The 15,623-nt window shown below is 40.1% G+C and overlaps 1 protein-coding gene across 2 annotated transcripts in view; it reads right to left on the bottom strand.

Annotated features, from left to right (window-relative positions):
* Positions 1-15,623, bottom strand: part of MYCBP2 (MYC binding protein 2) — a 149,555-nt gene that overhangs the window by 22,489 nt on the left and 111,443 nt on the right. Inside the window, exons 54-58 of one of the 2 annotated variants that reach the window (XM_075265389.1) lie at positions 15,388-15,612; positions 14,669-14,801; positions 13,869-13,991; positions 8,104-8,265; positions 2,928-3,023 (exon numbers count right to left, since the gene is read on the bottom strand). In XM_075265389.1, the coding sequence (XP_075121490.1) occupies positions 2,928-3,023; positions 8,104-8,265; positions 13,869-13,991; positions 14,669-14,801; positions 15,388-15,612 (739 nt within the window). The remainder of the gene's footprint in view (positions 1-2,927; positions 3,024-8,103; positions 8,266-13,868; positions 13,992-14,668; positions 14,802-15,387; positions 15,613-15,623) is intronic. The other variant, XM_075265391.1, reaches the window with a different exon arrangement.

Raw genomic sequence — 15,623 nt, 5'->3', positions numbered from 1 at the left:
CAAGTCTCAACAATTCCTCCTAGCAACCCACTAACCAAGCAGTTGCCCAGGAAATTCCATAGACATTTGTATTCTCACCATGTTCAAATTTAGCAGTTGGCAATGGGGGGTGGGAAGGGGCCACTTCAAATAGCAGAACCTCCAAGTTTTATATAACCTAGAACCGTTGCCAGACAGAGGGCACTCAGAGCACTCTCTGTTGGTACACGCGCCGTCTCCTTGATCGATCACTAATTGGGACAGGATTTGCTGATAGTCAGCGATCAAAACTGTCAGTATAGGCCACTGGTGCGGGGCTTACACTGACTGCAGAGTATGACCTCTGCCCCGACGCAGGCACGATTATATCATTCATCAGCGCCTACAGTCAGAAGGAGGAAACTGTTTGTGGGACTTCAGGTAAGTAGTAGGTAATACTGTGTGGGAGCCATTATGGAGTACATAATGCTGTATGGGGGCCGAAAGTGGAGCATGTAATACTGTGCGGGGGGGGGGGGTTGCTGTGGAGCGTATAATACTGTGCGGGGGCCACTGTGGAGCATATAATACTGTGTGGGGGCCACTGTGGAGCGTATAATACTGTGTGGGGCCAGTACAAAGTTATTTGTATTATTGAAAGCTCTGTAAAGCTCCATTTACATGACTATTTTGCGGATCTGCACAGTGTTAAGGTTAAATTGCCGTGTTGGCAGTTTGCGATGATTTAGCGGGTTTTGGGTTGCAGTTTGGGCACGGTCTCTAAAAGGTTCGCCATCACTGACCTAGAACACTGCTTCCACACCAGGCCAAAACTCTTTCAAACAAAAAACTGTCCAATATCTGAACAATTTTGTGAATCACTATCCTCAAAACACAGACACCATTTTGAAGTTATTGCCCATTAACCTTCCTATCATATCATTGGTCCAGTTTAGCAATTTCAACAATATCTCCACAAATTTGGACATCAATGTAAAATGTATTAGTTGTAGTTAGATCTGACAATACGTACAGCACTTCTATATTACTACACATTTTCTATTGTGCGTATTTGAATACCAACATTCTGGTGTTCACATGGAGCCCAGTCATAGGCTATCAATCTAGCACTGTTGTACAAACGGCAATAGGTGAACTAGTAAATACCTTATGTTACTCCAAATATCTCAGCAAATTGGGTTAGTGTCACATGTTATACATTTACTGGTAAACAGGTAAGGATTTGCTGCGATTGATATACAATAGATAAGAATACTACTTTTAACAAAAACACTTGGATAAGAACAAACTAATAATTGCAGCAAATAGTTTAAGAGTGAGTGTGTGTGCATGTAGATAGATAGAGATCGGATATGTTATATAAAACAAACCAGAATTTCATCGTATATGGACAAAGATACTGTTGATATAAGTAGGGCCCATAACCCATTATATTTTTAAATAGGCGGTACCAATAATACAAATGGAAATAAGTAAAACACAATATGTATTTTGTAATAACTTTATACTGCTGTTAATCCCTGTCCAAAACAAGAGGTCAAGTGGGGGTTACGGAAAGTGATGAAATAGGAGATTCTAAGGTTGCAGCAATATAAATTAGTTCCAGAGATATCACAGCCTTGATTGTGATTTTTATATCATATTATACAGGTGCATATAAATATCTCACTCCTGACAGTAATATCTATGGAAACAATATCGATAGCACTGCAATTCGTGCCTTAGTGTCATATGAAAGAGGAGATTCTCTTCTATGTCCAAGGTATAACTGTTTGAAGCAACCCTCTCCTAACCTCTATATCTTATACAGCACCATACTCTGGTACGTCATACACAGTAACATTCAGTGAGAGGCAGGAACAGCTCTCAATACAGAAACCAGGGAGAGAATAAAGAAAGGATCCAAAATCTGTGAGTAAAGTATATTACAACATATATTGAGGACACAAATAATACCAGTAAATCAAAAGTTGTCTGAAAGTTTAGTTTGGTTTTAGTAAATAATAGAGATGAGCGAATACGGTTCGGATCAGCCGATCCGAACAGCACGCTCCCATAGAAATGAATGGAAGCACCTGTGACGCTGACTTTGCCGGCGGCCGGCGTCACAGGTGCTCCCATTCATTTCTATGGGAGCGTGCGGTTCGGATCGGCTGATCCGAACAGTGTTCGCTCATCTCTAGTAAATAACTCATACGGACATAATCTCAATTAGACAATGGTCTGTAATCTGTGGGTTGACAGCAGTGACAAAAACATGACACTCATAGCATTTCAGGGCATTGTGGTAGTTTCGTCTCACTACAGCAAGTAGATACCTGCTCTATAAAATCCTCTGAAAGATGTGTTTACCTACGAGGCCATTAAAAAGCAAGTAAATCCAAGCTGCAGAAGAAATGATATAAGTCTTGTCCAGTAATGCTAGTCCCCTTTAATAAGAGGCATACGATAACATTTTAACAAATTATGCCGGAACTTGTCTGTGTGTTACATTTCTGGGAGGAATATGCAAATCTGTCTCCCAAGATGTAAACCGGGAGACAGTGCCTCTGTTATGCTGCCCTCTATGGGAAGCACCCTGAACAACATGCCCGACTTTCCAAGAAGCCTTTACTGCATAATGTGGGGATTTTACCAATTTAGTTTCTCAGCGATGGACATGATGTTCAGGGTGCTTCCCATAGAGGGCAGCATAACAGAGGCACTGTCTCCCTGTTTACATCTTGGGAGACAGATTTGCATATTCCTCCCATGATCCCTTGCAGTGGAGCGACTATGGCTGTATAAGTCTCCACACACCTAATAGGTGGTCTCTCCCTAAAGATAGACGTTATCCCCATAATCTGTTACATTTCTGGGATTCAATAACAGTACAAATTGTATATATAGTTTAGCATTATGTAGAATGAAGGCAGTAAAACAGTGGGTTGAGAAGCATGCATACCCACCCTTTGATTTGACAGAAAGAGGTGAGAAAGCAGATGACGGAGCAGCTTTACTTTTGTTACTAGTTTCACGAGAAGCAACGCTGGATGGTGAGAGGTCTACAGGTGGGAACAGATGTACAGAAGCAGCAAAGATATAAGCAAACAAGACATTATACAAAGCATGTAAAGAATGACAGTACAGGAAAACAATATAGCTTTCTATATTTAGCTTCCTGATGTGTGGCCATGCAAAGCCGTGAAGTCACAGAAATAGGCAATGCTCTAAGTGCAGAATCCCATAAGAACTTCCTTTCGACTCAAGTATTCTTCAGTCAACCACCACATTATCCTGGAGGATAAACATTTCAGGTTACTGCGCATTTCAGACTCATTACTGAAAGGATATTCCTGTGAAAAATGTGGAAAAGCTTTCACAGAGGAATTTACAAATGGCAAATCGAACATTACAAAGAATCTATTAGAAGTGACCTCAAGCAGTCCTGCAATTGTCATACGTTTCTTATTTTAGTTTCTTTCCATTCTTCTATAGCTCATTGCTCTATTCAGTGAGATCCTGTGACTTGTCACAATCTATAAAACAATCATTTACACGGCAATAAAAACATCTGCACTTCTTGAACTACCTTGAAAAATACTGGACAAGTGCTGGAGACATCCGAAGCCATTGAAAGGGATTCGGGCATACTCGCCCAACAAACTCATAGCAGAGATTTCTGAGACTGTGCTACTAGTTTGCAGAAATTCCATATTCGACATCCAATATTTAGCCTATCTGTCTCCATGAAACAATTCTGGAGCATCTTTTCTTCTATAAATATACATGTTGGTGAATTCCTGCACAACTAGCCAGTCACTGAGGACGATGTCAGACTTTAGGGGAATGGTAACACCCAGTTGTCAGTCGATTCTGGGGAATAACAGAGGAAGGCACAATGCAGAGTTCTAAAGCAAACAATATGCTCCAGAACAGTTACTTCATATGGAATAAAAGTATTTTCCACAACAGATGTCAGGAGAGGGGACAGGCTCTTAAAGGGTAGGTTCACACTACTGTTATTAATGTCTGTTGCCCTTTTTGGTTGCAAGATGAAATAAATGGACATCATTTGTAGAATGCAGAAGGAAAACCCTCAGTCTGCATTTACTTATGTACAAAAAACCCCAAAACAAAACACAAGTCAGGTCTTTTACTTGACCAACAGAATAAAAATTCCTACATGCATATGGATCTGCTGCATCCAACTACCATGTTAGAAAACTATGGATTATTGAGCACAACATGTAGTGATGATTTGTGAGAAAAATGCACAGGCGCATACTGCAATGTATGTATATTGTTATTGGATAACAAACATGGTTTTGCAGATGAGCTAGACTTTAGTGTATTGGATAGATGTTTATGTATACAAATGTGTAATATTAGTTTGGTATAAGAGCTAGGCTTCTGTCCCGCAGAAAAGCAATGAGGTTAAGTTTTTTGGCATGGTTACATGCAGTGATGCTTTTGATAACGACCTACATACGTGGAAAAAATTGTTGGTACTCATTTAATGAAAGAAAAACCCACAATGGAAGCCAAATTAAATTAAATGTGACAAATTGGAATTTGCCATACTACATGTTGACAAGCCACAAGGCTTCTGGGAGAATTTCCTATGGACAGATGAGACAAATCTAACTTTTTGGTAAGACATCAGCTCTATGTTTACATATGAAAAAAATTAAGCTTATCTTGAAAAGAACACTGTGAAACATGGAGGAGGCTCTGTTATGTTCTGGGTCCACTTTGCTGCATCTGGCACAGGGTGTCTTGAATCTGTGCAGGGTACAATGAAATCTCAAGACTATCAAGGGATTCTAGAGAAATGTGCTGCCCAGTGTCAGAAAGCTTGGTCTCAGTCGCAGGTCATGGGTCTTGTAACAGGATAATGACCCAAAACTTAAAACATCAAAGAATGGCTAAGAGGAAGACATTGGACTATTCTGAAGTGGCCTTCTATCAGCCCTGACCAAAATCCTATTGAGCATCTTTGGAAGGAGCTGAAACATGCCGTCTGGAAAAGGCACCCTTCAAACCTGAGGCAACTGGAGCAGTTTGCTCCTGAGGAGTGGGCCAAAATACCTGCTGAGAGGAGCAGAAGTCTCATTGACAATTACAGGAATCGTTTGATTGCCGTGATTGCCTCAAAAGGTTGTACAACAAAATATTAAGTTAAGGGAACCATCATTTCTGTCCAGACCTGTTACATTTTTTTTTTTTTTTTTTTTAAATTCTGTTGAAGCATGGTTGAAAAGCAATGTGACTTTCATTTGTTCATTTTCATAGAATTTTTATTGGATTACTACTTTGGAAAGATTCAAGTTATTTCTGTGACCATTGTGGGTTCTTTAAAGAGGGGTACCAACAATTTTATTCACAGGTGTATATAATCAGATTGCAATTTAGAGCTGTGATGCCTCATATAGTACGTCATAGCGCTACAGTACAGGACCAATAATGAGAAATTGTCTATTGAGTCAATGTTTTACGCCATAACTAGACTACACTAGGGTAGTCATTGGAATAGTACAGTTATTTTCAGTAATGGTTGGACAAGCCAGGATGAGACTTCAGCTATGTACACTGTGCATGCTTTACTTACGAAAATGGAAGAGGCGTAACCTAACCATATATATACCCTTCTACAAACTCTGGATTAGGAAAAATGTGTTTTTAGGTGGGCAGGACACAGTTTTATTTCCTAAATCATCCCTCCGAATATAAAAAAAACACCTTTCTTGAATGAATAAAATAAGTGGAGAAACAAATGGAAAAAAAAAAATTAATTATATATTCTATAATTCTATATAAGATATATAAACATATATGCTTCTTGCTCCATTTATTAGGCTGTGTTTGATTATCTGCAGTTGTAGTACCTAGTAAGGCAGGGACACGCTGCATCACAGAGAACTTTGCAATCTCGGAAAGACAGCTGATATATGAATATTTTTTCCTTCCTGTGTGCAGGGACCCTTAAAGGGATTGTCTCATCACAAGGATTCTATCTATACTGCTAGTTTATGTGGATTTAAAACTTTTCCTAAATACATTGCTTTATCAAAACTGCTGTTTGGCCGCTATCTTAATTTATTCAAGTCATTGTTTACACTCTGTTTCTATGGCCCTTGGGCTTATCTGCTCATTTGTCAAGTGATGTAGCTGCCTGATCTCAGGGGGAGAGGGAGGGGCTGAGAGCAGCTCTGAGCTGTTAGTGTCTTTTAAGTAGCTGAGCTTCTCAGATAGGGGAGGTGAGAGCTGCGGGATTTCTGAGCTCTTATCAGTCGGTTTAATTGAATTTGGCCGATAAGGGCTGAGATAGGGAGTCCGTTTCCTCTGTATGTAATGCAAATTGACTCAAATCCAGCTCTGCTACATCAGCTTCACACTGTGGTAATTCATTTACAACCAATCCCGTGCAAGTGAAACCCCGCCCACCTATGTGCCGAGAAAAGCAGGAAGTGAAGAGCGCACAACAGCCTGCAGGTTAGTGAACAAGTGTCATGGGAATACCCCTTTAAAGAATATCTGTCATTCCAGGGGAGACATCATGATATGATGCAGCGTGAGTATTTTTGGACATTATAGGATTTTGTAAAACTTTTTAGCAGTTTCCACCTCTGTCTGTTATATCTAGAGTTTGTATTTCGCTATGAGCAGGTGGATGGACACAAGCTGCTATACACTGCACATAGTAAGGGAAAGAAGAATCTGTTCTATAACTTACTCCCTCAGAAAAAGCTCCAGGACTAGGCAAGATATCCAGAGAAGTACTGAACTGTACTGATCTAGGGAAAGTATTTTGGTTATGACAGAAACCTCTTATTTACCTTCAGCATAAGACTAAAAACCCAGCTTCTCTTATCTCCTGCACTTTCAATTCACACCTCCCTAGACTTCTATAGATAAATGTATCACCTTCATTCCATCTCAGGGATACTTATATATCAGGGATATATAAAGTGAAAGTCATTTTTTTCAAAGAAACTACAGGGAAACAACCTGTGAAGAGCAGAAAGGAGCATCAAGAATAGAAAACGGTCAAGGGGAGAAAGAAGCATTTTTCATTTATCTTCCCTTGTAATATTCACTCATGAAAAGTGGTTTTATAAATGGAGATATGCTTTAATGTATTGAAAATTTAGGTTTTTTTTTTATGTTTTCCAATATAAAAAAAGACTCCATCAGGAAAAAAAAAAGTGTGGGAAAATAACTTTTTTTTTTAAACAATGGAAGTCAATGTAGGATGCATGCAACTACACAGAACACAGTTGCATATGTCCAACACTGCTGCACTGTGAATAGTCTTCTATATCTGTTAAATGGGAGTTGAAGAATTTCCTGCGTTTTATTTCCATGAATGAAGATGGAGGGGAGATGTGAAAGAGACGACAAAGTCTTTCTGCAAAGTAGCAGAAGTATGAACGTCCCACAGTCTACACTACAGGACAATTTATAATCCTGCACAACATATGCAAAATAGCTTATTCATGTCTCATTATTAACCATTATTCTCCGTTTTAGGATTCAAGAGATAGAAAGATGCCTTGGGATACGAGCATTTATAAGGACCTACTGATGAAGGTAAACCGTGTAAGTCACCAGAAAACATCCTAAACGCTCAATTGTTAGTCAACCCATACCACAAACTATGGAATACTAGAATGGAACACTGCCTTATAAAAGGTATGAAAACCGTGGAGAAACGCAAATAGAAAACTAAATACCATATGCAACATGCATGATGCCAGGTGAAATCATTCAATATACACATATATAATGATATATGAAAATTACATGAACGCTTTATGGCTGAATATTGAAGAGCTAGCTTGATTCCTGTCAGAGGAATCATTCCATAGACTAGATTTCCTCATTGAAAATACGATCCTATCAGAAAGAATGGAACACGGCTACAACGTCACCATTTTTTCATCATTACCAATTAAATGCAAAGAGCATTTAATTTCCACAAAACAATTATCAAGACAACTATAAAAACAGGTTTATCATCACAAGAAATTGTTTTGCTTCAGCAGACAAACCATGCATGCTTAGAAATGGAGTCTCTGAAGGAAAATATGACATTGCCTCAGAAAGAATGGTTGGATGAGCATGTAAGACGGACAGACTTACTCTGAAGCGAAGGCTGAGGCTGCTGGAAGGAAGGGGATTGTCCGAACACAAATGGGCTGTGGACTAGGGAAGAGGGAGGTTTTGCAGCTTGATCAAAGATGGAAGGAGCTGGCAAACTAGGCCGTGACTGAATAGAATTCAGTATGGCACTCAGCTGATCACCTGCAATGGGCAAAACAGTCAAAACTACAACCCATTATTGAATGAATTAAACATATATATAAAAGTTCAGAACTTCTGAACTCGCTGATCAAAAGACAAAAAATAAAAAAAAAGCTAAATTAAAGCCAGGTATTAATGAAAAATACCACAGCATGGCATGCAAAGGTTTAGAACATGCAATAAAATAGGTTAGTACCCCAAAGTATGATCATAACCATTATCACAACCAACAGATTGTTGTTTTACCTATGTTTTTCTTCCATGACGCTCAAAAAGGTGTTGTCCACAGAACAGGGGATAATGGTCCAATAGCTAAGGACCAAAAATCCCCCTAAGGCCTCCTTGTGAATGGGGCACCAATGCACTTACATGACAGGTGCTCCATTTACTGCTATGGGACTGTAATGTGTCCACAGCCCCTAGAAGTGAATGGAGCATTGGTCACGCAAACGCACTGCTGCTTTATTCACAAGGACGACTTAGGCTGACTTTTGGACCCCAGTCCACCAGGTCAATGTAGGACGCAGCGATCAGACACTTATCCCCTATCCACATAACAGGAGATAAGTGTCCATAATTGGGACAACTCCTTTAAATCCTAAAATGAACTTTAAAGCTGTGACTGAAAGCCCATTGACGTTAGAGAAGTAGTTATTTCTACTGATCACCCAGAAGCACAGTGTCCTGACAAGCACAGGGGAGAAATCAATAACTGAGCAATTTCTTTAAGTACACAATTGCGAAATCAATAAAGGAAAATTGCACATCCAAGTTCACACATACAACTTCCTCCCCTTTGTAATTTCTTTGACAAGAGGAAGGATTTAAAATTTAGTTAGTTATTGTGGCCAAAGGAGGTCAAACAGGTTACTACATGGGTGTCTCTAATAAAGAGGCCTACGCTGTTTTAAGGGTCACACATATTCAAGTAACTTCTAGGTGAAATAGTTTCTCATTCTTCCCAAACAGCATCATGATCTAAGTTTATGGGCAAAAGGCCCAATAAGGCAACAGAGAAGCGCAGTGTATAAAGCGACATATAAGCAGATGTGGACAGCATCTTCTACTATGACCTAAAGTGTTAAGATGGCAATACACATTAGATTTCAGTTGGCCATCACAAAGCCTTATCAATGACACAACCATCAGCATTAACAACCTCACCGCCCAAACATGAGCAGTTTAGTTGGTAAATGGGGGGGGGGGGGGGGGAGTGTGTCTGTACAAATTGTCTAATGATTAGTCAAAAATCTCCGATTATGCCAAGGACTGATATTTTTGGCCGCCCACTGACCAGACATATCCAGCAGGGCTGATCTTTGGTCAGTCAAGACCAAGCACAAATATGTAATATTATTTGAAAAGGGGCAAACTACTGTCTTTGTATCAGGATTTACAAGTGTGCAAAATCAGCCCGCAGAAAATCCCATGCCATATGAACTAGGATGTGGATGAATGATGAATTCTCACATTTCAACTCCTAAATGCACATGGCCTGGAGAAGACAATGTACAAACTATCTGCACCCCTGTTAGGAAAAAATATACTTTCCATATACACCAGTGGACTACTGTATCAAAGACTGGAAAAATGAGCTAAGATAGAATATAAACATAATGCTAACCAGAATAGTCTGTATGATGCCCCACTTATCAGTCCATTTCTTTCACAAGTTGTGTTCTCAAATGTTGGCGAGTGCAAATTACCTCAAAGTCCAATTGTACAGCTTTTGGACTTAACTTTCCTGGGACTTTGGAAAAATAAGATTGTGTCTTCAAATGATGGTTAGTCTAAATCCACAAGGAGTTTTTCTTCAGTCTTTGATACAGTAGTCCCCTGCTGGATGTGGGAAGTATATTTATTACAACATGGGTGCAGATAGTTTGTGCAGGGGTACATTCTGTGTTCTCCAGTCCGTTTGCAGAGTTGAAGCACAAGTTCTTTATGACTTTTAGGCCAGGGATCCACGTTGCAAAAACATTGCAGCATTTTACAATACCTGTGAAGGGGATGAGATTCTGACTAGTCCAATCCACACACTGCAGAGTAATATCTGCTGCAGAAATGCTGTGAGTTCAAAAACCATTGCATCTTTGTAAATCACAGCAAGTCCATTATGCCTACAGAAACTCTGACGTTTTCCTTATAGGTATAACAGAAGGAGATAGTCTGCAGAACAAAATTCTGCGGACTTTGTGAACAACAATGTAATGAGTTCCGCCACGGTCTTATGCAGCAATTCGCTGAGTGGGGCCTAAGTGTTTTGTATTTCTTTTACGCGTGTGGCAGGAGCACATTGAATCTCTGCAGCTGACTCCGTGAAATATCTTTCTGTGGTGCTTGTGGGAATACGTTTTTGTTGTGTTTTCCTCAAAACAGTCTTTCGATCTATCCTACCAGACTACTCAGGTACTCAAGAGACTGAGCTGATGGGAAACCAACAACAGATAGTTCAGTCACACACCCAAATGTCTATCATATCAGGGTTACAGCAAAAGCTGTTTCATCTCTTCCAAATGGAGGTACTACTAGCAAGTTGTTACAGGTGTGGCAGCCTTAGGAATACTATTTTAAAAATCTAGAGAATTTGAAATGAAAACCTCTCTCCGGGAATATATTAACATTGTAACTTAAGTTAACTGTAGCGTTTGACAAATAGCAAGACAGAAAAAGCAATGTATTAAGTCAGTGTCCTCAGCGTTTACAGCTCATTGTCTAGGTTTCAGACTACTTCAGGTATTTAGCTCTGGTGACTGGGCTGATGAGGTTAGTTCCTGTTCCAGCCCACCTATACTTGCTTCTCTTTCTCTGTATATTGCTTTCAGTTGTTGAGCTATGATATGTGCTAGAACAGTGCTTGATCAGTCCTCAGTTATCTTAATTGCACGGTTATCTCTATATGTGAATCCAAAGCACACTGTTCATCTCAGGAGTGCTGGCTTAAGGTAAAAACTAGGGAGGGGAGAAAAGACAAGAGAACATATAAAGTGCTCGTTATAAAATCGATTGTGCTTTGTGTAAGTTAGCACATGAATCTCTATATTTCACGTTTATACATTCCTTTGCTTTGGTTCCTCTTCTCCTAATTTTCATATTTATTTCTCTCTTTGTTGCCCTTCAGGTGCAACTCTTCAGATTCCCAACACCTTCTGCACTGTAAAATGTCCACCATCTTCCCATACTACTTTATACACACTGTTCTTTGGTAACCTTAGATATTCTACCCTGTTTTTGAGTAAAATCAGTCAAAAGCAGAGCATGTCTCAGATTACCAACCAAGATTTACATGCCCTGGTCAATAGAATGAATATATTTAAAGATAATTATATACATTTTTTCAAAAATAAAATATAAAACAATTTGTGTGTTTTGCACATTTTTCAGCAGTGAAGTCAGCCAGGATTACCAGGCAACCATGTGTACTCGCTTTGAGCACCATTTTCCTAAATCACTGCAGACCACAATCTTTGTTATGTACGTGCAATAAATGAATGTCCAGAAACAACAGTTTTAATAATGTTAAAACATTTTTTGCATTAATACTTAGCCTAATTTTTTTTTACTCCCTTTACACTGATGAGTTCTACAAACCAAGAAGTGTCAGGGTGAGAGTCCAAAGGCCAGTGTAAAAATTGCAAGATTTAGCAAAATCACTTTAGGTAAGATAAATAAATCAATACCTCGAAAGGGGTTATCTGTGATAAATACCGTATTTTTCGGACTATAAGACACACTTTTTTTCCCCAAAATTTTGGGGGAAAATAAGGGTGCGTCTTATAGTCTGAAGGTGGCGCCTGGCACCCGCTGTAATAGAGAGGCAGAAGCCGGCAAGTGATAGACGCCATTACAGGTGCCGGGGCCTGAGACATCGCTGCCCTGTCCTGCATGAAGCCAGCAGCGGGAGGAGTGATGCTGCTATTCCGCACCTCCGTCCCCCCGCCGCTGGCTTCATGCAGGGCAGCGATGTCTCAGGTCCCGGCGTCTATCCCTCCCCGGCATCCGCCTCTCTAGTACAGCGGATGCCGGGTCAGTATCGGTGGCCCCTTCTCCCCCGGGGCCGGTCCCCACCGGCCCCGTACCTGTAGAGTTGCAGGCCGGCTCCTGCGCGGCGATATCGCAGGAGCCGACCTGTTCGGGTGACAGCCGGGAGCCTAATGAGGCTCCCCGGCCTGTCACTGCTGTATTAGTATTGCGGCTGGTCTCTATGACCAGCCGTAATACTAATAGACAGAATGTCCCATAGACGGCAATACAGTTGTATTGCCGTCTATGGGACTTGCGATCAAGTGCCCGCAGGTTCAAGCCCCCGGGGGGGAATAAAATAGTAAAAAAAAAAAAGCTTTAAAAATATGAAATAAATAAAAGTTCTAAATCACCTCCTGTTTTTTTTTCAATACAAGGTGATCTAAGCAATAGATATCCCCCAAAATGGTATAACTAAAAAGTACAGCTGGCCCCGCAAAAAAAACACCCTATACATCCCCGTACAGCTGCAGGGTCACCTGTCAATGTGGCCTTGCAGCTGTTGCAAAACTACAACTCCCATATATTAAATATTTTACCAGTTTTTGCTTCAAAATTTTTTTTCCCTATTTTCCTCCTCTAAAACCTAGGTTATGCGTCTTATAGTCCGAAAAATACGGTAAGTATGGAAGGGGGAGGCAATTGTGCCCGGGAGCTCCCTGCTGGTGCTTGTTTACTGTGCTGCAGGGCTTACGTCTGGTCAGCCATAATGGGCTGCAGTGATCAAGTGTGTCAATGCAAGAAAGAGTCCTGTAGTAAAGTCAAATGCATGAGCATTCAGTGAAACATCAAAGGTATATGTTGGGAAATATTTTTAGTGTATACATTTTGGATACACCTCAGCAAAATCTCTACACAGCACTAATTGCCAAGAATGTATGACAATAGCACAGCCAGTAGAAAGTTTTTTTCTGTTGACAAATGCTTATTACTACGTCTGGACTTAGTTGGACATGCCTGCTGAAAAAAATTATTGGAGAGAAACATTTCTCTATCCATCTCAGGCAGACTTTCAGCTTCAAATCTGAGGAAAGTTGCGTGAAGTTTCCAACTGGTATTTTAGTATAATGCTGGCACTCCATGCCGCGAGCTGTTTATTGCTGTACATTAGGAGACGCATCTTCTTACTCCATCTTGTAAGATACTGTACACTGCGCAGCCCACAACAAGTCGTGGCTGGTCCATGCTGCCATTTACAGACAGAATCTGCTTCATTTATCTGGAGAAATTATTTTTGTGTACTTTCCTTTTCTATGAAAGTTTTTTTTTCTATATAATTGCGGTACACTTCAATAAGCAAAGGTTTTAGCTTCCAATGAAATATGTTATGGGGAAAGATCTGATTCCTGAGATAAGGAAGCCAGGGAGGTACTCCTTTGTGTGTACAACCAGGTAACAGATACACTCTCACCAGCCATGAGGATACATGAAAGCTTCCAGGTCTGCACATCTAGAGGTTTCTACGAGACTAGATGAAACCAACTTAAAACCAAATTGTATTACTTACCACTTAATCGCATTCGCTAAGAGCACTGTAAAGTGAAGCAAGAGGATTTGGTGGCTACTAGGTAGAAACATACCTTTGTTATTTCCCAGACCATAATCAAATCCTGGCACAATGTTTCCACTTGCACTACGGCGAAATATCTGAATGGAAAATGGGCTCGGAGGTGGCGTTTGAGAGCCTTGATCCAAAGCTTGTTCTGTATAATGAAAACCAGACAGTCAGTCACTGCTAAATGGATACAGAACTATAAACCTACCATACAGCAGCTTACTGTGTCAGGTCTAGTCAAGGTACTCTAATTATTATAATTCTAGCCCACCAAAATGGCTAACTAAAGAATAAGATGCTTTTCTATATCCATGCAAGAGGCACCCGATCTGTCCATTGCTGCTCCCCTACCACCCCCTTCTCTGTATACATTATCAAAATGCTGCCTAGAATCTAGAGCATTTATACAGCAGTTATCAGTGAACAAATATACCAATAAGTACTGTATATAACTGCACTAGACAACACTCAGTTACAATCTCATTCAACATAATGGAGCCTTGCAGAAGTGAAAATTGGTATTAAAAATAAATAAAATTGCAAAATATATTCATATAACTGCTAGTAATAGTGTTATTCCTCATGAACCCATCGTTGCATACACTTTAAAGTTCTTACTGTGAGCCTGGCAGAATAATCCCTTCATGTTAGGTGTTGTAATACATTGTACAAAGCATGGCTGCTGGACACACAGCGCCAACTATAGCGAATGGATCGAATGAGGGATGAAGTATTTCCTTTTTTTTTTTTTCAATAAATGATATGGACAGACATCCTAGTATTATAATAACTATTAAATACAAGAAGTAAACGTTTTCAACTTGCCATCCTCATGACGGAGATATTGATTGCCACCAGCATCTCTAGCCAAGGACCAAGCTTCCCCTTCATCATTCTCACAGTATTCTACCATGCTGTTCTTGTCCAGCTGTACCCAAGTTCCTTCTGAACTGACCACCTGGTACAGAGACACAAACCACAAGATTCATGGCGTTCATGCAGTTGTAGAGCCTAATATGATGAAACACAATGAATGCATGCTAAGGTATTAGATTCCTGAATAACAAGTCAGCCTAGCAAGGAACAGAATTGAAGCAATTAAGGAATACAGAAAATTTGTGAACATCAGGATTTAAGGCAGTAGTATCACAGCCAGCATAAAAACAATCCAGCAAAAATGCAAGCTTTGCAGGTCCTAATTTACACCACAGCATCCACTTTTCAGATGTTGTATATAGAAATAGCATGACACACTACACCCTGGAGCAAAATCACAAACGCTGAAAATTAAACATTTCAAAGGCAACACTCGAAAGAGAAGAAATGGATGTTTCTTCCATTAACAGCAAGTCAAAACGAAACTTGCACCCATACCAAGAAATTAATTCTAATTTCAAGAACTGGGGTTAGTGAATACTCCAACTAGCAAAGTCACAAACTTGGCACATACGAGCACAAAATGGAAAGAGTCTAGGAAATTAAATGGTACTTTGCTTTGGCATTTGCATGACAAAAGCAGTATCAGATAAGTCACAAGTCCATACCTCGCCGACAGCCTTGACTTTGTTTCCCAGTACTAACATTCCAATTGGGATACCTCTTAGGTTTGGGCAACTTCTGATGTTATGACCGGATGGCCCAGTTTTCACTACCTTGTAGAATCCTGGCCCACCCCTGAGTACTGGGACATCATGCTCTCGCATGCTCATTTCTTGGGTACAACGAACACTGAAGTCTTTCAACATATCCTCTGCATTTTCCAGCTGCTCCTGGAAAAGAG

Source organism: Leptodactylus fuscus, chromosome 2, assembly GCF_031893055.1.
Source record: "Leptodactylus fuscus isolate aLepFus1 chromosome 2, aLepFus1.hap2, whole genome shotgun sequence".
Classification (NCBI taxonomy): Eukaryota; Metazoa; Chordata; class Amphibia; order Anura; family Leptodactylidae; genus Leptodactylus; species Leptodactylus fuscus.
The sequence above is the reverse complement of the archived record's forward strand: the minus strand, read 5'-3'. Positions and strand labels throughout refer to the sequence as shown.